Genomic DNA, 25,458 nt, shown 5'->3' with positions numbered 1-25,458 from the left:
GCAGGGATTATAAACTGACGGAGCATCTTTTAGGAAAGCGCATGGCAGAATCTAATAAAGGGGGACATATGTTCTACCCCATGACCCAGCAATTCTCCGTAGACACTCAACAGATATGCGATCCTAAGTACACAAAAGACAAGCATAAGCATATACATGGCAGGGTGGTTTCAGTCCCCCAAAGTCAATGGCAGCCTGGAAGCAGTGATCCTTCTCCGACCTATCGCTGGAAGGTCAATGGTCACCTCACGCTACGTCACAGAGCCTCCATCATTCACCTCTCCATCTCACCCTGAAGGCACTAATCATCTCACGTCGTCACGGGAAGGGTGAGTCCCATATAATAATGTATCTTGAGGGAAAAAGAGACCACCTTCACACAGCCTCTCTTACAGTCCATTATTATTGTTGTTAATCTTTTACGGAGCCTACTTATAAACTTCATCATGTACAGGAAAAACACAGTAGAAATAGGGTTCTGGGACTTTCTATGGTTACAGGCATCCACTGGGGCTCTTGGAATGTACCCCCCACAGATAAGGGGGACTACTGTATTTGTAAGATGACCAGATCTTGCCCGATAGTTTCCCAACGTCAAAAACTCTTCCCTCTTTACCCATCTATCATTACTCTGTCAGTCCAAATGTAAGATTCCCTCCTCCCTTATAAGGGGAGAAAGCCTTAATATTAGTATGTTCTCATAACATATTCTTTCCCTGAAAGAATCTCACAATCTAAAATTACCGTCCATCCAGGCCTAAGGTTGATCTCTATTTCATGAAGTTTTCCTAATGGCCCAAAGTGACCTTGCTTCGGAAATCACGGTGTATAGCATCGGTCCGTTAGACCTGCACAGTGCTGTGAAGTCTCTTTCACTGCCAGTACTTTTATTTATACATTGACCCTTCACTTCTGTTACTAATTATTCATATATAGTGTTTGTGCTTTATAGTCTCGCCTAGTATATTAAGGGAACAAGAGCCAGGTTTTATACTTTTCATAGGCCTTTATGTGATAGATACATATTTTTAATTAAAATTTCTTTCAAAAACTAGTTTCAGGTGTAGAATTCAGTGATTCATCACTTCCGACTCCCAGCGCTCATCACGAGTGCCCTCCTCAATCCCCATCACCCATTTACCCCATCCCCCGCCCACCCCCCACCCAGCAACCCTCAGTTTTTCTCTATAATTAAGAGTCTATGACTTGGTTTGCCCCCTCTCTCTCTTCCCCTATGCTCATTTGTTTTGTTTCTTAAATTCCACTTGTGGGTGAGATCCTGTGATACCTGTCTTTCTCTGACTGACTGATCTCCCCCAGCATAAAACCCTCTGGGTCCACCCATGTCGTTGCAATGACAGGATTTCATTTTTTTTTTATGGCTGAGTAATATCCCCCCCACCCCCCAAAATACGGACCACCTGACGAATCTGCGTGTCATCCTTGCGCAAGGACTAAACTAATCTTGGGACTGTTCCAATTTTAGTATATGAGCTGTCGAAGTGAGCCCTCCACGGCACATACTTGATACTAATTAATGAAAGATCTATCTATTCTAGGAAAAAAACGTCTCCTACATATAGTTTGTGTGAAAAGGAGGAAATAAACACTTTTCAGTTTTCTTGCCCCTGCTAACTAAAAAACCTTTCCTCTCTGGGAACAGGACTAGTGTTGTTTTGCAGTGCCTGATGGGAGCGGAAGAAACACTTCTTTGCAAGTGCTGTCTATAATCTACTACACGTCTCCTTCTCCCGCTGCTTGCCCGCATACAGGTCGCGGGAAAAAGATGCCAGCTTTGTCACAGGTGACACGTTTTCTGCATCATAACAGCACAGTGCCTTCTCGGAGAACTAATGCTTTTATCTCCCCACTTGCCCTGTGGATAGTGTTCCGGGGTGTTCTTAAGCTCTTAGAGGGCTGATTTCTAAAAGCCAACGATGGGAATTCACCGGACAGAGAGTTCAGAGGGAGGCCCCACGTCTCTCAGTAAAACCCTGAGGCAAGTCCCCTTTTCTAGCTTGGCTGTTCAGCTGCCAAGTTAACATTTCTATTGTCAAAAGCGAGCTACTTTTTCACGTGGTGAAGCGAGACTGACCTGCTCAGCTGCTTCTCTCTTAACATTGTATGTATCCAGGTGTTCCTGCAACTCCAAAACACTGAACTTGAGTGTTTCCAGCAAACCGCATGACATCAGCTGTTGAATCAGAAACAGTGAGCCAGGTTATCATTTCTTCTCTTTTTTTCAGATTTTATTTATTATTTGAGAGAGACAGATAGTGAGGGAGAGAACACAAGCAGGGAGGAGAGGGAGAAGCAGACTCCCCGCTGAGCAGGGAGCCGGATGCGGGGCTCGATCCCAGGACCCTGGGATCATGACCTGGAGCCAAAGGCACATAGATGCCCAACCGACTGAGCTGCCCAGGCACCCCCAGGTTATCATTTCTGATCACGGTCATGAGACTGGTAACTTTTGGGCCATGGAATTTCTGTTAGTTGGTTTTTGGCCCAACTTAGTGCCAATGTCCCTTTACTGCATTCTGTCCCATACTAAGGGCTGACCCTTTACTGAAACACAGTATGAATGCCGTGGGATTTCAGGGATGCCAGCAAGGACAAGCATGGCTACAAATGCTTTCCAGAACTGCCTCAGGTGAGAAATGGCAAGCCAGACTAGTGTATATCTTAAAGGTAACACCCTTGAAGCTTCTTAAACCTTAATTCTCTAAATATCTTTTTCTTTTCCTTTTTTTTTTTAAAGAGAGAGGGAGAATCTTAAGCAGGCTCATGTCCAGCGTGGCGCCCAATGTGGGGTTTGGTCTCACCACCCTGGGAGATCATGACCTGAGCGGAAATTAAGAGTCAGACACTTAACCGACTGAGCCATCCAGGCGCCCCTCTCTAAATATCTTGATACATAATCTCTGAGTATGTTTGCAAACAAAATGGGAGGACTGAGCTCTGGGTTCTTCACGGGGGTAGGTCTAGCCCTCTCCTACCCACTTTTACTCAAGAATTGGAAAAGGAGTAGCCATGTCTAGAGTAGGGCTCTCCAGCTTCCCCATCTGGGACTCTGTGAAGGGTGAGGACAGTCACTGCCTATAATATGCTAGAATTACATTTTGCTAGATAGTTTTAGTCAAGCTGAAAATATAAACCTTTACACTTCAAAATTCTCAATTGTCTTTAAAAAAAAAAGACCATTTACTGATTGGTGCCATTCACATTTAGTCTTTATAATAAGCCTTTATATAAAAACTTACTGTTTCAGCATCCACAAAGACTGTTGGGCATTCTGAACACATCATCATCACTTCCAGCGAACTTTTAAACTTGGCACCGATGCGCTGCAGGCTCTCACCAAGAAAGCTAACTGCCTCATTAGTTATGTCTCCAAACTTTCTTTGAATTGCCTATGGAGAAAAACATTAAAAACATTTTAATGTTTCCTAAGAAGGCCTTTTTTTCATCTTTAAGAAGCGTAATTTATAGTTAGGGCAAATTTTATTTTAAAAATTATTACTGTAGTGATACATAGAATTCTAATAACTGGTCTGTAAATTCATGTGTTTAGGCTCATTAGGAAATGTTAATTTCACAAAATGATCAAAATTTACAAAATCATTACTACTGAAAAAAGAAAGCAATGATCCATGCCATTCATCTCCCCATTCCTGAGATTTTTTTCATTAGGAGAGAGAGAAGGAATACAGGCTGCACTTCACTGGAAATAAAGTCCTTACATGTCTGAAGAATTAGCTCTTCTAAAGTTTTAGTTGAAAGAAACCTTTAGTAAATGCAGTTTACTGTGCTTGGCTATGGGATCCATCTGATTTAATTAAAAGTCCTAAAGATGCATTGAAGGTACGATCTTCTCAAAACTCAAGAATACTCATTAACATAAAATAGATCGTGCCTTACCCATAATGAGTGCTCAGTGACTCAGACTACATTTTCACTGGTGTAATGATACGAATAGTTAATGTGTATCCACAGGTATCATTCTGCTTTAACAATAATAAAGTCAGAAGCTACAATCTCAGGCATCAGGAAACAGAGTATCATTGGGAAGAAAAAATACACATAAATAGGAAACCAAGTAGCGGTTCAAAAGGACAGGATAATTTCATGAGCACTAAATAACGCCCAGGAGGGAGAGACTGGAGGCTGGAGTGGCTGAAAAAGCTCCACTGAGAGTATGTAACTTAGCTCGGTCTTCCAAGATGGGCAGCATTCGCTGGGGTCAAGGGGAAAAGCGGGAGCGTAATGACTGAGCTGGCATTTCTCGGTGCCTTAGTTCCCCTGGCTACAGAAAGCCAGAAATACGTCTACATCTCATAGGTAGATCTGGTCTAGGGATTAAATAATGTAAATCGTTTAAGCGCAATGCCAGGCGTGCAGTGAGCGCTCGATACAGGTGAGCTCATGTTATTATTCCTACACTTGGAAGCAATCTTAGCTAAAATTTTTAAGGTGTGCGGAGACACAGCCAATTAACTGAGTACTTAATTATAAGCTGTTTTATGCTAGTGACTGCAAACCCCTTGAAGGCAGGGACCATGCTTCTTATTATTTTTTATGACATCCTGGATAGTGCCCACCTTACCGCAGAAAATTTATCAGTTTTTATCACTTTCAAGTTTTATTTTAGTTGCCTGAGGGGAGATATCTGTACTAGTTGTATCAATAATCGGCAGTCCTACAGTGTCACAATACAAATTTAAGTAATATCACTATCTTTGGGGAAAATTTTTTTTCTAAATATTTATTTTTTGGGGGGGAGGGGTAAAGGAGAGGGAGAAAGAGATAGAAACCCAAGCAGACCCAGCTCTGAGCGGGGAGTCCAATGCAGGGCTCATTCTCATGACCCTGAGATCACAACCTGAGCCGAAACCAAGAGCTGGTCGCTCAACAGACTACGCCACCGGGAGCTCTGGTCGGGGGGAGGGGAATTTTTTTTTAAAGAATAGCAGTGGGAGGGCACCTGGGTGGCTCAGTGGGTTAAAGCCTCTGCCTTCGGCTCAGGTCATGATCCCAGGGTCCTGGGATCAAGCCCTGAATCGGGCTCTCAGCTCAGCACTGAGCCTGCTTCTTCCTCTCTCTCTCTCTCTCTGCCTGCCTCTCACCTACTTTTGATCTCTGTCTGTCAAATAAATAAATAAAATCTTAAAAAAAAAATAGCAGTGGGAAGATGAAAATTTGAGACATTAAGAAAAATAAAAATAGAATGGAATTTGGATAAAAAAATGAAAGAAAATAGAATTTGAGGTACTGATTTTAGATTAAAAAAAAAAAAACCCATAACTTTATTGGGTAACTGTTAATATAAATTCAGAAAACTTTAAACCTGCCGGACCTGAAACAGCCTGGAGAACACGTGAAAAGTGAACACGGCACAGGACCCGTCGGTGTCAGACAGCATCTGGTTGACATGGCAACGCCAGGCTTCTTCCTCATCATCACACGCCACCGGCTGAAAAGCAGCAATTATGGCAGAAAGAAACGGTGATGGTAGATGGGATGTCTGGACTTCCGGGAAGCCATCTTGCTCGTCTTCATCTTGACTGTGAATGCAAATATCAAAGTAATCATAATACTATCCTAAAATAGTTTGAGTCATCCAACATAGATTGCTTTTATTAAAATTTACACATTGATTTAGAAAGTGCACAACAGGGGCACCTGGGTGGCTCAGTAGGTTAGGGCCTCTGCCTTCGGCTCAGGTCATGATCCCGGGGTCCTGGGATCGAGCCCCGCATTGGGCTCTCTGCTAGGTAGGGAGCCTGCTTCCTCCTCTCTCTCTGCCTGCTGCTCTGCCTACTTGTGATCTCTGTCTCTGTCAAATAAATAAATAAAATCTTAAAAAAAAAAAAGTACACAACTTAAACTTTGTAAGAAAGTACAAGGAAACAGGTTTCCGTGTTCCTTCTCCTAAGCATCTTTGGAATTAGAAATTTACTTTCAAGCAACCACCTTAAAACAAGCCAAGCTCTATAATATGCCAGTGCTCTGCAGTAATTTCCAGCAACTTCTGTGAATAACGCCGTATAGAATGCCTTCATTTTTAATGATCAATCTTGGAGGCCTTTAATTGAACAGGTCCGAACTGGTGATGACAACATGTAAAGCGTTCTGGTATTGACTTTGGGTCAGGGGCTAGCTTAGCTGCTTTAAGGACTGTGTGAGTCTATCTTCACAGCAACTCTGAGGGTTGGGCTCTTATTACCTCAGTTGTTGTTTTTTTAAGATTTTATTTATGTATTTGACAGAGACCCAGTGAGAAAGGAAACACAAGCAAGGGGAGTGGGTGAGGGAGAAGCAGGCTTCCTGACAAGCTTGGAGTCTGATGGGGGCTCGATCCCAGGACCCTGGGATCATGACCTGAGCCGAAGGCGGACACTTAACGACTGAGCCACGTAGGTGCCCTGTATGACCTCAGTTTTACCATGATGAAACAAAAAGTTCAGTGAAATTTAGTATTATGCCTAGGTTATTGGGTGGGAAATGACACAGTCAGAATTTCAACCCAGGACTACGGGTCCAAACCCAAGGTTTTAAGCCTCGACACATATTGGCAGCTCAGCTACTTCATGAGTATATATTTTACGCCTTGTGGTGTGTAACAGATTGTGGATTCAAAGAAAAATTAGACCAGGCCATTCCTTTTGAGGAATTTATAATCCCACCAGTCAGATAATACAGACAACAATGGAACAATGAAAAGAGATGAAGGTATGTTTGGGTTGGATATTCTGTAACGAAATGTGTGACCCTGGGTCTTAAGGCTGAAGAGGTGTTTGAGTCAGAAACTCCATAAAGAAATGTTTTATCCAAGGTCTTAAAATTGCGAGCTTCACACGACAAAGTAGCTCTATAAGGCTTTATAGAAATTATGGAGCAATTCATATGGAAGGGAGGGATTTGAGTAAAGATGGAGGAAAAAATAAAAATAAAGCAGACATCTGAAGTGAAAACTTTAAGCCATACCTCAAGAAAGTATATTTTTACAATGTCACTATGGTGACTGATCTTAGCAAAATGTATTTCTTGTAAACCCGGATGGCTATCCCTCTGTATTAGTAGGGGTACACTACTCGATTTCATCTTTGGTATTTGGCCAAAGTCCATCATTTGGCTTCAACCTTTTAGAAAGCCCAATAGTTGAATATCTACCTCCACATCACTTCTGGCATCTCTGCCTTTGTGTATGATGAATGAATGAGTGACTGCAGGTTACTGCTGTCCAAATCGGTAACGTGAATACGGTTTATCACTGTGGTGGTTAATATCTGAATGTAGACTTTCAAATACAGGAGAATATTCTAGGTATATTGAAGAGTAAAAACCTTCTTCTGTGCTGTGTATGTTAAAACTCTATTATTACCGGAAGGGGTACCTGGCCCGCTAAGTTGGAGGAGCACGCAACTCTTGATCTCAGGGTTGTGAGTTCAAGCCCCCCACTGGGTATAGTGCTAATTTTTACACACACAAACCCTTCTATTATCACTTGAAATACAAATGAATGGTTTTTATTGTAAGAGTGAAACTCTGAAATATTTGATGACTACTAAATATTAATATTTGTTTAAAAATAACTATCAAAGATCTTGAAATTAATGAATGGGGAAGTAGATACACGGACAGTGCATTAAACTAGACACCTTTATAAAGAACATGATTTTGAGCAACAAATATTTATAAAACTTAAGTAAAAGAAAAATAGATAATAATATCTATTTATTATGACTATTATTATATATTATGTTATTATTATGACTATATCTACTATTATGACTAATGTCATAATTCTAGATTATTATAGAACAGTTTGGTTTACACATTTCGTAACAGCCAAGATTTCTTCTAAGAATTATATGCAATAATGATAATTCAGTTTTGATAGCCCATGAGTGAAGAAAATGCCCTCTTTGGAATTCTTGGTACTTTTGATAATATATTTTGAATGTATGGAACATGAACATTTTAAAAGAAGTCATCTAACATCTGACAGTACCAAGAAACGATCACTTCTGCCCATTATAAAGGTCAAACTTTACAACCATGACCACTGATGAGGAAACTGTAAAATAATTTTTTGGATATATTTCAGATTTATTTTGGTATCACAAGTTTGTCCCATGATTTTGACACCTGGCTCTGGCCATGATGCAATACTGATCTTAACAACTGGCCATTTGGCATTTTGCCAAAAGAGGAATTTGGTGTAGAATGTTGCTCGCTACGCTTTGCTTCTCTTTAAGCAAATTAAAGGTTAGTTACAGAAAATAAATCCATCACAGTCATTTTATCTTTTACAGTGAAGGTGGTATGATTACAGGCTAAAACACAGAAACAAAAGTTAAGTGAACTGGAAGAGAGAACCATACTTGGGAGGGGCTCAGAGAGGACATACCCCCTCATTCCAGTGTTTGTGACAGTACAGTCTCACCTAGACAGTCCAGAGAAATCAGCTTCTTCCTCTTCACATCGTTCATCCAGTTCCTTCAAAGCCAAGGTAACATCTTCCTCACAGATGGACTCAGGGTAGCTTTCAGGAGCGAGGGGCTCTGGCATGTCAGCGTCTTCTAAGTCCAGAATCCCCCGACACACAAGAGAATCCTGCTGTTCTTGAATTATGTATGAACCTTCATCTTCAAACGTTGTAATCACCTGTTCCTCCTTTAATACTGAACTTGTATCCTGTAAAACAATCATATTTTTATCAAGTTTAAAAACATAAGAAAAAATTTTTAATTTTTTTAATTTCAACTTTTGGTTTAAATTCTAGTTAGTTAACATATATGGTAAAATGGGCTTCAGGTGTAGAATTTGGTGCTCTCACCACTTACATACAACACCCAGTGCTCATCATAACAAGTGCCCGCCTTCATCCCCATTACCCATTTAGCCCAACATCCCGCCCACCTCCCTCCATCAAACCTCAGTTTGTTCTCTGTAGTTGGGTCTCTTATAATTTGCTTCCCTCTTCTCCCCCTTCCCCTATGTTACTCTGTTTTGTTTCTTAAATTCCACATATGAGTGAAATCCTGTATTTGTCTTTCTGACTTATTTCGCTTAGCAAAATACACTCCAGCTCCATCCACATCCTAGCAAATGGCAAAAGTTCATTCTTTCAGAGGGCTGACTGGCATTCCATTGTATATAGCTACCACATCTTCTTTATCCATTCATCACTCAGTGGGCATTTGGACTCTCTCCACAGTTTGGCTATTGTTGATAATGCTGCTATACACATTGGGGTACATGTACCTCTGTGAATCTGTATTTTTGTATCTTTTGGGTAAACACCCAGTGGTGCAATTGCAGGGCCACAGGGTAAGTTCTACTTTTTGAGGTACTGCCATACTGTTCTCCAGAGTGGCTGCACCAGCTTGCATTCCCATCAACAGGGCAAGAGGGTTCCCCTTTTTCCTCATCCTCACCAACATCTGTTGTTTCTTGGGTTGTTAGTTCTAGCCATTCTGACAGGTGTGGTTTTGATCTGTATTTCCCTGATGATGAGTGACGTTGAGCATCTTTTCATGTGTCTGTTAGCCATTTGTGTGTCTTCTTTGGAAAAATGTCTGTTCATGTTTTCTGCCCATTTCTTAACTGGATTACTTATTTTTGGGTGTTGAGTTGTAAGTTCTTTATAGATTTTGGATATTAACCCTTTATCAGATTGGTCATTTGCAAATGTCTTCTCCCATTCCGGGGTCAACACTAATTTTAATGTGCACGGATGTTAGTTTAATCAGTTTGAAAATAAGCACTGTGGTCTCAGTTTTAGGAGTAAAGATCAGCTCCTTTTCAAGGGTGCTTAGTCCTAACTTACTAATTAGTTGTGCAGTCGTTTCTTTTCTTCTTGGTTCAAAGTACAATTTTTCTCCCAAAACATGAAAAGTAAGGGAGACAGCCCCTGACCTTAGACCAGTCTGGGCCACAGTTTATACGTGTGTAAAATTCATCTATATCATAAAATGAATGAAGGATTTTGACCAGATTCTGGGCTGGGTGCTCTGGGATAAATCAGTAACTATCTCCAATCAGCTTACAACCTAATAATGGGGTTAATCTAATATGCGAATAGTAGTCATCTAGAGTTGTTAGGTAAATATTACAAACAATATACAGAGGACTACTGGTACTCAAAAAAGGGAGAGGTCACATCTGGTTAAGGCATGGAGACTAGTCTCCTTGGAGGAAATACCATGTGATGGGGTATGACAAAGATGGGTTAGTGATACTGTCATGGGCTGAATATTTTTATCTCCTCAAAATGCCTACGTTGAAACTCTCACCCCCAGTGTGGTGTACCAGGAGATGGGACCTTTGGACAGTGATTAGGTTTTCAGGAATGCGATGAGTGCCCTTACAAGAAGAGGCCAGAGAGCCAGCTAGGGAGGACACAGCAAGAAGAGCTACCAGGAAGAGAGGCTCCCCCAACACAATGAATCTGCCGGCACCTTGATCTTGGACTCCTTGGCCTCTAGAACTGTGAGAAGTAAATATCCATTGTTGATAAGCTACCTGGTTTCTCATTATTTTGTAAAAGCAGCCCAAGTGGACCAAGGCAGCATTTCAGGGAAGAGGACTTAGAAGACAGGAATGGCACAGAAGTGTGGCAGGAAGACATGAAGGATATTACGGGAACACTGGCCTGAGGTTGGTGAGGCAGGGAAAGGAGAAATTCTGACTCTGCACAGAATAGCACTTTCTAAATAATATGGGACCATCATTCCTGAATCATTCCACAAACTTCAATCACTCTAAAAAGTTCAATACACTGTTTGCATCTGAAATTTTGATTTGGCCATTAAAGCGGTAAGCATTAGTTATCTGGAAAGAGAGTTTCTGTGACAGTGCTAGAGATATTTCTACACCTAGAGATTTTATTAGCATGAGTCTTTCCATCTATACCAATTTGAATATACCAGGTTGCAATAACCCACCAAACTTCTCAGTTTAATGTCCTCACTTTTCATTAGTTTATACTTGTATCGGGTTGACATTTATTATTGAATAATAATTAGAAAATAGATGTTTTATCTGTAATTATTAACATATACTACATGCTGAAATTTCCTGGGAACACCTAGATTTCATGAAGAGAGGCTTTTGGGCTCATGGAATGGATTCCACTGTTGTTATGTGCCTTACGAGAATCAAATTTTCTTGAACTTTATCTTACTACACAGTGATGCGTATATGTGCAAACACCACCCCCCAACCCAATTACACTCAAAGATTCATTTCCTATAAGGAATAATTTCTGCCATCCATGAATTGGTATCTAAGCTATTATAGATACTAGAAGAAATTCATCTGTGAAGGTTTCTCTAACAAATGCAAATGAACGGACTTAATCCCGTAGCAGCTCAAAGTGTGATGTGTACATATTACAGAGAAGAAAGCAGCAAATGGCTCTAAAGCTTCTGTCATGACACGAAATGCTGTAGCCTGTTCTGTTTCATCTCCCTGATAGCAACATAATTTAAGGGAGAAAAAAATCCCTCTCTAACAGTTCTAGGAATGGATGTTCCTTTTAATTCATAAAGTATTTCACCTATTAAAATTAATTCCTCTTCTTAAGAAATTGCTTTAAAAAACAGAATTATGGTTTTGTTTCATTACCTTGGTGGTTTCACACTTTTTTAAAAAAAGGCAATTTGAGGTCGTCCGTCACTATTTGGCATGACGGGAAAACACATTGGGCTAAAATACCTAATGTTCTCCCGTGGACAGCCATTCTTTTGGTGATAATTTTAAAGTCAACAGAACTGTTACTAATGAAATACTATGTTTATGAATATCTCCTTCATCCTCATTCATCTGTGTCACAAAGCTTATGGCGAAAATGAAACCCACGACTGATAAAGGAAATAAACCTAGTAAAGTGAGATGTTTTTCCTTTAGGGAAAAAAAAAAAAATGTCACCAGGAACTTTATAGTGTCTTGGAAAGAAGCCATCAAATACAGTCCTGTTGGATGAACGGCTGTCCCATCTGAAATAAGTTTCCAATATATACGGAAATATATGTGAATTTCCAATTTGTTTCCAATAAATGAGTGATTTCTATCAAAAGTTTACTGTGATTATAGCTCTTTTAATAACCCAAAATAAAAGATTTCCCATTTGTCAAGTAAACAAAATGACAACACCCGACCATTAACCTTACTGCTTTTGTTAAGAGGGTATTTCTGGTATGGGTCTGTGTTCCCTTGTTTCTAATGAGGCCTTTTTACATGCTGTGATCCAAACCGGATACAGCTGACAGATTATGAACTAGGAATTAACACTCACACAACAAGCCTCCCAACAACTGAAGGGAATACAGTCTACTTAAAGTGCATCTCTAAACTGGTCGGTCCCCTCCTGGAAACATTCCTCATTTCGTGACTCTTCCTTCGGGCCCCATTATCTCTTGGTAATACTGTTCTGGTTTATCTCCCCATCTCAGCCTCCTGCTGCCCACCCTCCACACCTCCGACAGAGAGACTTTGCTAGAACACAAACCAGACGGTGCCTTCCCCTGATGACAGGCGCCTGGCTCTCAGACCGGCCCCTCTCTGACTCCTCCTCCATCCAGCCCTCCTGCTCCCCAGGCTCAAGTCTCAGGGCCAGCCTGTTCTTTGGTACACCAGGGCCTTTGTACCTGCTGCCTCCCCAGTCTGGGACACTGCCCACCCACATCTTCTTGTCACTTAGGTTTCACTTCAAATGCCACCCTACCTTTCTTCCTCACCAATTCCATGTTACTGTTAGATTTTCTCAGTGCAACTAAGAGGAAGATCACTTTCTGATATGTTATTTATATTTTATTTGTCTTACCTGTTTTATCATTCCTTTTACTACAATTAAGCTCCAGAAAACCAGAAGCCTTTTTCCACATAGTGCCATATGCCCAGTGCCCAGAATAGCAACCAGCAGGCAGTAGGGGCTCAGGAAACATTGGTTAAATCACTGAATACTTGCATGGCCTGTACTCTCATCTAGGGTTCTGGTATGGTGCTTGTCACAGAATAGCTATCTCTTGAAACAGTGAAAATTCATGACTTGTGATCACCCTGAGGTCAAGTCTAAGTCTTCAGTATGGCACGTAGGACCCTTCTCATCTTGGACCCTATCCATTTCCCCTTTTCCTCCTCCTCCATCCAATTCATTCTCTAGAAATACTCAATTTCCTGCTGTTACCCAAATATACCATGTTATTTCACACTGCCTTGTCCTTCCTCATGTTGTCCCTTTGCCTGCAATGTCCCATATGCCACGAAACCTGTCCTTCACCACCATTACCCCAGTGTACAGCTGATCAGCCTGAGTTTTCACAAAGCCCGGGACATAGCTGTTTAAGTTTCTCATACAGAAATGTAATGCCTTTTTTCCCCAACCTTCTCCGTCTTCCTCAATAGACAATACACTTCCTCAGAGTAGGGGTCACCAAGCCTTATTCAAACACCTAACTCAATGCCTGGCATGCAGGAAAATCTCAATATTTGTTGAGTTATCTAAACTTAAGCCAAACTAGTCATACATTGAAAAAAATGCCAAAATGCCTTCACCTCAAACTACGGTTACTGTTAAAATTTTTTTTTACACTGTCAGCCTAATAAGAACATGAGAATTCAACTAACTAAAATAGTGGGATCTAGTAACATTAGTTTGATTAACTGTGAAAAAATACAGTATTTTCCTAATAGTTAGCAAAGCATTAAAGCACATATGACAAATCTATAGCAATTATAGTTTAAAAAAAAAAAAAAGAAAAGAAAGAGTATCTATAGTAATCTTAAGGAAAAAACAAACACCAAGAAAACTAATACTTACTTATTTTTGGTCACTCATTAGCTTGGAATCTGGCTTACTTCTCACAGGCCTTTCCAAAAGTCATAATACTAGTAGTTCCAATGTCTTTTAAAAAGGTTTCCTTTAACCAACCGCTAACGCAGCTGGCCTGAGGTTTTAATCCCAATCAGAGCACCAATCACATAAACCCCAACACAAAGCAAAAAGAGAAGAAAAAACAAAAAAGCGGCCCTTCCAAGATCCAGCCCCAAAGAAGATGCTCGCCACCCCCAGGAAGCATCTGTCCATTGACCTAAAATCATACTGGGCAACACGAAAGGCTCATTCAAACACTCAAGATTATTTTTAACCTGCAGGTCATTTCCTTAATCCAGTAGCTTTCTTTTTTTTTTTTTTCTTTTTTTTTTTTAAATGATCAGATTTGTCTATTTCATTTAAAATAACCCAACAGGTTAGAAATACTGGCCACAAATCAGTGTATCAGATGAAAACTCTTTCAAAAGACAAGCGAGGGAGGTAACAGGCTGCTAAAAGGAGCCCAGATTGGCCAAGCACCAGCCCGCCTTTCTCCCCACCTCAGGCAGCTGGCTGTTAGCATTATCTAGAGAAGCCTCCAGACTTGGGGTCTCATCTCTGATTTGAAGCACTTCTTCTGTAGAGACGCTGCCTGTGGAATCTTGAGACTGAAGGAGGAAATCAGGAGGGTCCGGCCTCGTTTCGTCCGCAGCGCCATCATTGTTCAACTGAAGGGAGAGACAGTAGAGTGAGGAGTTCGCTCACAGGTCTGGGATGGTCACAAAGGCCACAAGGAACAGACTGTCATCAGGTAGGTGGGGAGCTTTGTTAGAAAGAGCTTCGTTGACCTCCTACAATGACCTCTGCCCCCACTTTTGTCTCCGATGGAATCGGTGCTGCCTTGGCTCACACAAGGTAGGTCTCACTAGGCAAAAACTACCAACATGGAAAAGCCCCGCGTAACCATGTCTATCTTGACCTGAGAGTCATTTTTTGGTCCCATATGTAATTTTTAAAAATTTATTGTTTGAATTCACATATGATGTACTACTAGTACAGAGGCAGACTCGCCATCACTCGGAGAGAAGAGGCAACGGTCTCAGCCCCTAAGGGGTGCGCAGCCTCCACGTAAATGCTTAGTCCTGTTGTGCACGGAACGCTGCATTAGCAGTGTAATTTTGAATTTTCATTTCAGCGTGTGCATTGTACCCATGGTGAAATGAAAATCAGAAAAACCAGGACAGAGTAATGACGAGATTGGAAGTTAAGAGGGGAAGCGAGAGTGACCGTCGCCATCTGGGAAGGTGACCGTTTACCATCTGCGTGCGTGAGAGGATCTGGCTTGCGGTGAGCGCTGCTTCTTCCTCGGACGACTCGTCTGTATCCTCCTGGTTGGTCAGGTTCAGGCTGGGGGTGCTGCTGGAGCACTGGTACTCCTGCAGGGATGGAGTATCCCCCTTGTCAATACTGTCCAGCGAGCGCCTGCGGACTCCCCAGTTGAAATTGTCCATGCTTTCACCCTGGAAAAGCAAGATGTGGTTTCTAAGATGCAGGTACGTGTGCAGGTGGCAAACATGCTACACCAGGAAAACATGTACCCGGATGAAAAGCACTTAATGCATCATCATAAGCAGAGTTTCAATCAGCCCTTCAATGTCTCGAAACTTAAAAACTTCCTTAAATATTTATACTTAAAGAGATCAAAAGATTTGGTTGATCCTGTTTTAACTAAATAGTTTTCTGGACTTTCTATCATGTGTGACCGGGGACCAACTAAACCTACCATCTAGGCCATTTCTATTCTAACACACAAACACAGATGAGACCGTGAGGAAGACATGTACGTTACAAATGACAACACATAAACGGTCCACGACACCAGGCTGCAACTTACCTGCAGTTCCTGGTTAGCAAAAAGGAAAACACACAGAATTAGAAAGAACGAAGACAAACATTTAAATATACACTACACTTTGGGGGAAAACTCTTTGTGATTTCTCAAACCCAAAGACTGATTCAAGCTCTGGATTAAGCTCTGAGTAGGAAGCCAACAGGTGATTCAAATTACTTTTTTATGCAAGATATATTATGAAGAAGTCAGACAGACACTTAAAACAACATTTCTATGATACACTCTGGCAACACGAACTTTAGGAAAATCTTTGAAATTTACATGGATTTTAATACTTGATACGATGCAAAACTGACTTAAAATACCCACATTCAGTCGACAACATACAGGGTCACAATTATTTTAGTCTTCAGGATGGCTCTGGCTAAACCCATTTTTTGCTATAAAACAGTTTAAGATCAAGATCAAAGCTATCAGAAGATAACCCTGGATAATGTCAAAAGGTCAAGAGGAAATAGGACAGATTTCAATTTCATGCCACTTATGGGTTTATGTAAGTTACGTGTCGGTTACTCTAAACCGATCCTCCTTCTGCAAGGATGTAATTCTTATATTCTCTCGCAAGCCCTGATGTGACAAATTACAACGATTTGGCCAGCCAAATAGGATTTGTCTTCCTTTTTACTCAAGAGGGATGGTCCAAGAGTAGAGGTTTTCAAAATTTTTTTAATAAAGCAAAAGAATAATTCTTTAAAAAAATTTATTTATTCATTCATAAACATTTATATTTATTATAAAGTAAACATTTATTTGAGAAAACATTTTATTTATTATAAACTTTATTATTTATTTATTATTAAATAAATTTTATTTTTTTATTTTTTATTTATTAGAGAACTGTTTTCTCTTTCTCTGAGCAGAGAGACCAACTTGGGGCTCGATCCTAGGACCCTGGGATCATGACCCAAACCAAAGGCAGCCACTTAACGACTGAGCCACCCAGGCACCCCAGGAATACTTATTTCAAATGAGATTTAAAATGGAAGTCAACCATGCAAAACTGATGTACAAAACCCAAACTGCTCTGGTTGACAACAGGTAGCCAGGGGCTCTGGCCATTTGGCCCTAGAATCTTTCCCTGTTTCCCAGGCTATCAGAGGCCCTAAAGGTCAAAGTTTGAAAAGCTATCTTCCTACAAGATATTTCAAATATCATTATGTAGTGGCATGCAGCCCTCAATCTTTATTTGGTGAATGAATGAATATGCATGGGGAGCTTTCCAGGTTGGGCGTGATTTAGAAGTTTAATGACCAGTCCCATTTGATTTGTAACAAAGTGTTTCCTATTACCCTGTTTTAAGCAAGACTATATTTATGTTTTAAAAAATCTTTATTATTTGATTTGCCTAATTTATGAGGCATAAATTAACACCACCCTCCCCAAATCACCAACTTGAATTAAAGAAAAAACTACATTAAATATCTTTAATCTAATTTGACTAAGGTACTATTCAAAAACCGTATTTTGGTGGGGGGGGGGGGGGGGCACCTGCGCAGCTCAGTTTGTTAAGGATCAGACTCTTGATTTTGGCTCAAGCTATGGTCTTAGGATTTTAAGATCAAGGCCTGTGTTGGGCTCCATGCTGGGTGTGGAGCCTGCTTAGGATTCTCTCTCTCTCTCTTGCTCTCTCTTTCCTTTTCCCCCCACTCTCCCTCTCTCCTGCCAAAGAAAAAAAAAAGAAAAAAAAAGCCATATTTGTTACTACTGACATGTTAGGTTATGGGATAAACTTGGAAGCATTTATAGGGTTCTTAAAAAAAAAAAAAAAAAAGGCAAACAAAATAAATAACCTTACCATTACAAACATGTCAGGAGCCTGTCTGCCTTTAGAAATTTTAAACTCTCAAATGAAAGAAGCAAATAACTACAAAAGATTTAGAAGCTGCTCATGACGCCCTCTAGGTAGGGCCACAGGCCTCTTCGATCCGTCACACTTTCTTACCTGATTATTCAAGCCAGCCCTATTTCCTACAACATATTTTTCAAATTGGGGATGTGAAATCAATTTTAGAGGGTGATGGCCTGCCACTTTGGGAAAAAAAAAAATGGAAGAGAATAGGAAATATCAGTGTGCATAATAGAGTAAGGCTGCATATTCTTTTTTTTTTAGTAATCTCTATGCCCCATGTGGGGCCCAAACTCATGACCCCAAGGTCAAGAGTCATACTGCACTGACTGAGCCAGCCAGATGCCCAAGGCTGCATATTCTTGAAACTTTTATTAAATTTAAACATTTTTAAAGATTATATTTATTTTATTTTAGAGACAGAGAGAGAGTGCACACTTGAGGAGGAGGAATGGCAGAGGGGGAGAGTCTACAAGCAGACTCTGTGCTAAATGGGGAGCCCCATGCAGAGCTCCATCCCAGGCCTCACGCAATCATGACCTGAGCCCAAACCAAGAGTCAGAATCTTCGCCGACTGAGTCACCCAGTCGCCCTGAAACTTGAATTTTAAAGGTATGTGTATTTAGATACTTGGACATGATGTAAAATTTATTAACTATGGATTATGGTTAAAAAAAAAACAACTTTAAAAGCCACTGCCCTACATGGTGCTGAATAATACTTGTTTTGAGGCTCTGGTGAACCCAGGTCTGCGGGAATATGTCAGTGGTGAGCCATTATGGAAGCCTGTCCACTGCCAAGCTAGTGCAAAGGCATTGGTTGGACTCAGGGCCACCGTGCGCATATCCTCCTTGGTGCAGGAAAGGCTGAAGCATGGATGAGGACCTCCCTACACCGGTCTCCTCTCAGCAGCTAATGCTGTAACATGGCACAGGCCATTACGTTTCACTCCCCCTCACCTATCAGAGCCAATGGAAAACATCCCTTCAAGAGGGTTAATGAATGTGTACAATTATGTGAGTGACTTTCAATTTTTCGGGGAAAGACATCTCAACTGACAATGGCGTGGCTACTAGATGACAAGCCATTAAGGCTTCTGGAATAGAGATATTTATAAAAATTTTAGAGTGCACATGTTTTAAACCCATGTGCCATAGACGTTTCAGGTTTAGGAGCTGACCTAAACCAACACAGTCGAGACAATCCTATTCTCCTCACCACAATGACTTTCCAGAAATTAGCTAATGTCCCAGCGTGGCCCAATCATACAGTGGGAAATGTGCTAAAAACGTTAGGAGAGCAACTTCTCCACTTCCACTTCTTCAGCACAAGAGCATCTCTGAAGTGACCCTCACTTGCTTTGACCCCTGCCGCGTTGTGGACATAAGCATCTGGCAGAGATGTGCAGAGAGGGGCAGAGCCTCGCTGGCTGCAGAGACATAACCAGAGACCTCACTGAGCCGCATCTGAGTAAGCTCTACCTCGGGCTTCTCTCAGTTCTGTAAGCTAGTAAGTCCACCTTCTGAGTTAGTTTCCGTTTCGAAATCACCTACACTGACACACAACTATCAACTTACTCTAGACTGAGTTGGTGTAGAGGAGAAAGCTCTCCGGTGCTAAATGAAATGAGTCATTTGGGGGAGCTGGCTACATCGTGAAGAAAATGGTGAGGATGTCACAAGTAGAATACTGGTCATATGCCACAGGATAAAGTTCTAGAAAGTTGAAGCCTTTGTACTCACGTAAGTTCATTTAATTTAACTTAACTTAGTGAAAGCGTCTGTACTTATACTTTAAAATGGTTTTTGATAAATTTTAATACTTTTTTTTTTTTTATCATTTTGCTGCATTTTAACTTGTTTGGCTCATGTGGAACATTTAAGTCTAAGCACGCCCTAAATTAAAGACCTACTTTGGAAGAAATCCATTTTTCACTTTTTATTTTCTGGGGAAAAAATTAAAAATTAGATTTCCTCTTTCCTCTTTTGTTTCAGACTACTGCTACTGACTAATTGTATTAATCATGTTTGTTCCCAATTTAGATTTTTACCTTTGTTTTTTAAAAAAAAATTTATGGACATATATATGTGTATATAGTTTCAAGTTTTATTTAAATTCCAGTTAGTTAACATATAATATAATATTAGTTTCAGGAGTAGAAATTAGTGATTCATCACTTCCCTATAACAGCCGGTACTCATTGCAAGTGCCCTTCTTAATACCCATCACCCATTTAACTGGATTTGTACCTTCTTGACCTTAACAAGTAAAGATCCTATGGTCAAATCCTTAATTCTCATAAACTTGCAACTGTAAACTATAAATATGATAATGGAGAGCCCACATCCTTACCTCTGCATCTTCCAATTCAACATCTAAAAAGTCAAAATCCTTAAAAACGCCGAACTGCTGTTCACTGCTATTATCTTCCGCAGCTACCTCTTCCTCCTGGATCATGTCTTCTGTTGTAGAAATTAGGCTGGTCTGCTGGTCACCGACTTCCAAATCCTCATTAGAAGAAAATACAACCTGAGCCCCAGCCAAAAACAAAAACAAAAACAAAAGCCACCTGTCAGCTTCGTCACTCTGTGTCTGAGGACTGGTGCCTGAGAAGCCACCACAGGTCTCCTCTGTCAATGAACTCCGAGCTTTAATCTGGTTTTCATGTTAACGTCTAACTGACTGAATACTTAATTACCATAACTGCCCAGTGCCAAAGAGACCAGTAATATCTCTTTCATTCTTAGTTAATTCCATAAAGTAAGGGAAGCAAGAAGAGGCAAGCAAGGAGATGGAGGCATTTCCATTTCTTCACGGAACAACAGGATTTTTAAAACTTTTACGTGTGCGGTCATGGTTACTCACTGATGGATTCTTTGGAAGGCCAGATTCCGGACCACAGAGAGAAAGCACATTCATTAGCTTTTCTCTTGTTCTTCGCTAAGGGGGAAAAAAATTCAAATGTTAGGATTACCGATCAAGAAGGCAAATTCTCGAGCTGTCGTACATATAACAAAATTGATTCTTCTATAAATTTTTGCTTTTGATGGTTTTTTATGTACCTGTGATAACTGTGGCCTTTTCCAACTAACAGGAACCAAGGCATTAGAATTAGAACCAGAAGAAGTGGAGGAAGTACTCCTAGTAACAGCAATGACCTTCGGTTTCCCGTTCCTCCCAGCTGCGCTATGCTGGTCGCCATATTTATTTCCAATGATTGGTGTCTGCACAGAAACAAAAATGGCGGTGTCTGACTCAGATATTCCAACATGAAAGGATTAATATTGTATCTATAAGGACATTTTTTTTTTTTTTACAAACAACCAAAAACAACAAAAGGTGAAAGATTACTTAGCATGAAGTAAATGTTACAAAAATCAAAGGTAGTGATGTCTTTTTTTAAATTCATTTTTAAAAGTTTATTTAAGTCATCTCTACAGCCAACGTGGGGCTCAAAACACAGCCCCAAGATCAGGAGTTGCATGCTTGTCTGAAAAAGCCAACCAGGGGCTGCCCATGATGTCTTCTTCTTCTTCTTCTTTTTTTTTTTTTTTTAAATCTGGAGACTCCGCTTTATTGAAAATGACTCTCTGAGAAGACTACAGAGAGCTTATTCCTATTTTAAATAGAGATCCGCTTTTTTAAAAAATCACCACCTCCTCATGTCTCCTCAGGGTTATAAAATACATCCTCTTTGAAACCTCAGAAAATATTAAGATGATTAAAAAAAAAACACCTGTAATCTTATCACTCAGATTTAACGTCTATTAACATTTTGGTGTTTTTTCCATTCATATTGCTGTATGTGCTTCAATAATGTACTTCTACCAATATTCAAGTTAAGTAACAACTCCAAAGAAGAAGATATCTATGTAGCTTCTTACTCCAAATCTGATGTATAACATTTCCAAATTTGTATCAGTAAAAATTCTGTGATTATCCAAAACTCATTTATATTTATTCTGGCTTTGTGAAGTGTCTTGAATTTATATTTGAAAATAATACTCAAGCTCATCTGTGTATCATCCAAGTAAGTCCCTTTATGATGTGGCTCCTGCTTATCTCCAGGAAGTCAACTTCTACCACACCCGCCTGAAGCTCACACTCCAGCACAACTAACTTGCTGCTATTTTCCAAACACACCACGTTCTCATGGACCTACATTTTGGCACATGCTGCACCCTTTGTATGCAATATTCACCAACCAACCAAACCCGTGATCATGTTTTAATGGGGACGCCAGACTTCCAAGGAGGCCTTCCCTGATACCACACATCCGGGTAATAACATGTGGACATCTGCCAGGCGTTAGGGCCCTGTTTCCACTGCTGTCTTACACGTGAGCCCTGTGGACCTTGTGTGATTCATCTCTGCTCCCCCACTATATCCCCTCCGCCTACGCAGAGCAGGTACTTGGGAATTCTTGAGGAAACAAATTGAAATGAAGCATATAAAGTGTTTTGAGAATTCTTACCACTGCTTTAGACAAGATAATTAGGAACAGGAAAGCCCGGTTTCTCCATCATGCCCTATGCTAGAATTCTGATATTAACTAAAAAATTAGCAACAAATATAATTTCTTTCTATCTAAAAAAAACATAACCCATAAGCCTAGGATAAATTCTAATACCAAGGCTAAACAGCAAAATAATTTTTTTTAATTTTTTATTTTATTATTATTATTTTAAAGATTTTATTCATTTATTTGACAGAGAGAGATCACAAGTAGACAGAGAGGCAGGCAGAGAGAGAGAGAGAGAGAAGCAGGCTCCCTGCTGAGCAGAGAGCCCGATGTGGGACTCGATCCCAGGACCCTGAGATTATGACCTGAGCCAAAGGCAGAGGCTTAACCCACCGAGCCACCCAGGCGCCCAAAATAATTTTTTTTTAATCTACGTGATCCTGATTGATATAAAACCGATCAGATCTTTCTTTCTTTCTTTCTTTCTTTCTTTCTTTTTTTTTTTTTAAGATTTTATTTATCCATTTGACAGAGAGAGACAGAGAGACACAGCGAAAGAGGGAATACTAGAAGAGGGAGTGGGAGAGGGAGAAGCAGGTTTCCGGCAGAGCAGGGAGCCCAATGAAGGCTCGATCCCAGGACCCTGGGACCATGACCCGAGTGGAAGGCAGACGCTTAACAACTGAGCCACCCAGGTGCCCCTGGATCTTCCTTTTTCTTTTTTTTTTAAATCATTCTCAACTTCCTTACAATACTTGTTCAGTAACGTCCTTCTTGAAAAATTCCTTCTTTGGCTTCTAAAAGATGATTTTCATGGCTCCAAGGCCAATAAGAATGGGTTCCAGTGCTGGGAAAAAAATTGGGGGTTCCCAACAAGGGTCAAAATTTTTAATGTGAGATTTGTGTTAAATATGTGACAGAATAAAGGGCCCAGGTTCCCTTCTGCACTGGGCCCTGCGTCACTCGTTAAAGTACTGGGCTTCTTGGGTCTTATTTTTTTTTTTTTTTTTTTTTAAGATTTTATTTATTTATTGAGAGAGAGACAGTGAGAGAGAGCATGAGCGAGGAGAAGGTCAGAGAGAGAAGCAGACTCCCCACGGAGCCGGGAGCTCGATGCGGGACTCGATCCCGGGACTCCAGGATCATAACCTGAGCCAAAGGCAGTCATCCAACCAACGGAGCCACCCAGGTGTCCCTTCTTGGGTCTTAGTTTTAGTTTTATTTTTCCTTTCACAGTTTTAATAGTCACTGAAGATCCTACATGATTACTTCCATCCAAGTTTTCTTCCAAAACTTCAGATCTTAAAATCTAATTGTCTATTAGGCAGCTTATGTGTTTTAGTGTCAGAGTTGGTTTAGCCAAGACTGACCTCATCACCCTCCCATTCCGGCTCAGATCTGTTCTCCTTGCCTTCTCACTCTCTCTGAACGGCACCAACACTCCTCTCGCTGGCAAAGCGACTGTCCTTGATGCCTCTTCCTCACTTAGTACACCTCCTCTCCTTCCCAGGAAACCCCATTTAGGACTTCCTTAGGCTTTCTGAAACCATCCCGACCCTCTTCATTTCCTTGGCAATTGCCTAGAGACATTCCAACATTATTTTTTAATTATTCTAACAGATTCCTTATTGACTTCCCTCTCCTCCACTCTGGTCTATTTTTCCATTCTGTTGCCAGAGTGAATTTCCCAAAATGCAAATCCTACTATTTCCACTCCAGTTACAAATTCTTTAGGAGCTTCTACTGCTTCAAGATAAAACCGTCTTGTTATGATGCATGCAAGGTCCTTATGATCTCGCCCCTTCCTGTGCTTTCGGCTACACCTCCCGTCCTACTCTACACCTCCATTCTCTACAGTCTGTGCCGAAATTTCCAGAACACCATGCTTTCTTACACTTACAAGGCTTCATTCATACATGCTGCTCTTTCTTGCATTAATCTTCCCTCCCCAAACTCCCATATACGCCTGTTAAGGCCTACTTCATGCTTCAACACGCAGATCAGGTTAGAGGTACATGCTGTATCTTCCTACAGTACTTCTGAATTCCAACCAGAGCACTTCTCACAATGTTTATTCACCCATTTTCCCAAGAGTATGTAGGCCTCCCCTAATGACACAGCTTTTCCCCTAATGACAGGGCTTTTCCCCACCCCGCCCCATTTTCACAGCACCTGTCGTTTCCTACTAATGAATGGGCGAATAAATGAACAAAAGAACATTTCTAATAGAGCACCTTACCTCAGAGATATCAAAATGAAAATCTAAGGTTTTCCCAGGCAACTCCTTAGAGACATTATTAAAAATCTTGGTGAAGGAAATTTCAGGAGAACCTAGATCTCCTCCATAGGTCTTGGGTATATCATTGGGTACAACAAGACTTGCAGAGCGAGACACCACCAGTTTTAATATGTTAAGGGCTTCCTTCCAGTAAGGACTCTGGTTTAAAAAAATAACAGGCATATAAAAGTTACAAATACATATTTAACTAAGAACAAAAATTGAGTGGACACTGTAAGCAATGAAAATACTGTTTTTACAAAAACTTTTTATAAATCATTCATTTTGACTTTAAGGTCTTTTAACAGAGGATTTGAATTACAACAGGTAAGGAAATTATTTTCTACTGTCGGATTCATGAGACATCATATACATAATGCTACCAACTCAGAATACCTTGCACTTGTAAATATTAATTTAGAAAGTCTATGTAGTAATCTCCCCATAGTGGTAAACAAAGGGGTTGTATATACATAAACTTTCTAGATGCATGAAGTTATGCCTTTAAGACTCCAAACTTAAAATATTTAAAGTCTTGGAGACAATTTTTAATGCATATTTTCTTTTTCAGGCATAAAAATATTTTTAAAAAACTAAAAAAAATTTAGATTTTTCTTGATGGCCCAAGCCCAAATCTGAATGGTAGGATCGGTATGATTTCTAATTTTGATTGATCATTACAGCTAAAGTGATGTTCTCAGGGGTTACTGAGTTGTTTAGGGTGAGTTTTCCCCCTACATTTGTGGCTGTGTCGTCTTCTGATTGGCCAGTGGGGTGGTAAAGAGGCGAAGTTATTGGAGTTATTAAGGTCTTTGAGTTATTTTTCTGCTTTTAGTTTTGTGTATTTCTACCAACATAATTTAAAAATGATTTACATGACCATAACAGATACTTGTAGAGAAGAAGAAGATTCAATTTCTTTTTCTTTTTCTTTCTCTCTCTTTTTTTTTCCCCCAGCAAGAGTGTGCAAGTGCAAGTGGGGGCAGGGACCCCCCCCCCACACCCAGAGAGAGAGAGAGAGAGACTCTCGAGCAGGCTCCACACCCAGCACGGAGTCCCACACGGGGCTTGCTCTCAGATTTGGATGCTTTACCAACTGAGCCACTCAGGAGCCCAAAGAAGAATCAATTTCTAATAAAGA

At 40.5% G+C, this 25,458-nt stretch overlaps 1 protein-coding gene and 1 non-coding gene across 13 annotated transcripts in view; both read right to left on the bottom strand.

Moving 5' to 3' along the window:
• Positions 1-25,458, bottom strand: part of FRYL (FRY like transcription coactivator) — a 260,625-nt gene that overhangs the window by 9,769 nt on the left and 225,398 nt on the right. For all 12 annotated transcript variants that reach the window (XM_032852083.1, XM_032852119.1, XM_032852093.1 and 9 more), the window contains 10 exons: positions 24,279-24,476; positions 20,640-20,801; positions 20,443-20,517; positions 19,930-20,106; positions 15,136-15,339; positions 14,380-14,547; positions 8,447-8,697; positions 5,354-5,561; positions 3,261-3,410; positions 2,096-2,194 (listed from right to left, as the gene is read on the bottom strand). In XM_032852083.1, coding sequence (XP_032707974.1) covers positions 2,096-2,194; positions 3,261-3,410; positions 5,354-5,561; positions 8,447-8,697; positions 14,380-14,547; positions 15,136-15,339; positions 19,930-20,106; positions 20,443-20,517; positions 20,640-20,801; positions 24,279-24,476 — 1,692 coding nt within the window. The remainder of the gene's footprint in view (positions 1-2,095; positions 2,195-3,260; positions 3,411-5,353; positions 5,562-8,446; positions 8,698-14,379; positions 14,548-15,135; positions 15,340-19,929; positions 20,107-20,442; positions 20,518-20,639; positions 20,802-24,278; positions 24,477-25,458) is intronic.
• Positions 1,407-1,510, bottom strand: LOC116871819. The gene has a single exon (XR_004383523.1). It is a non-coding gene; the product is annotated as a U6 spliceosomal RNA (small nuclear RNA).

The sequence above is a fragment of the Lontra canadensis genome, unplaced genomic scaffold, assembly GCF_010015895.1.
Source record: "Lontra canadensis isolate GAN:19392208 unplaced genomic scaffold, GSC_riverotter_1.0 scaffold1, whole genome shotgun sequence".
In the NCBI taxonomy this organism is placed as follows: domain Eukaryota; kingdom Metazoa; phylum Chordata; class Mammalia; order Carnivora; family Mustelidae; genus Lontra; species Lontra canadensis.
The sequence above is the reverse complement of the archived record's forward strand: the minus strand, read 5'-3'. Positions and strand labels throughout refer to the sequence as shown.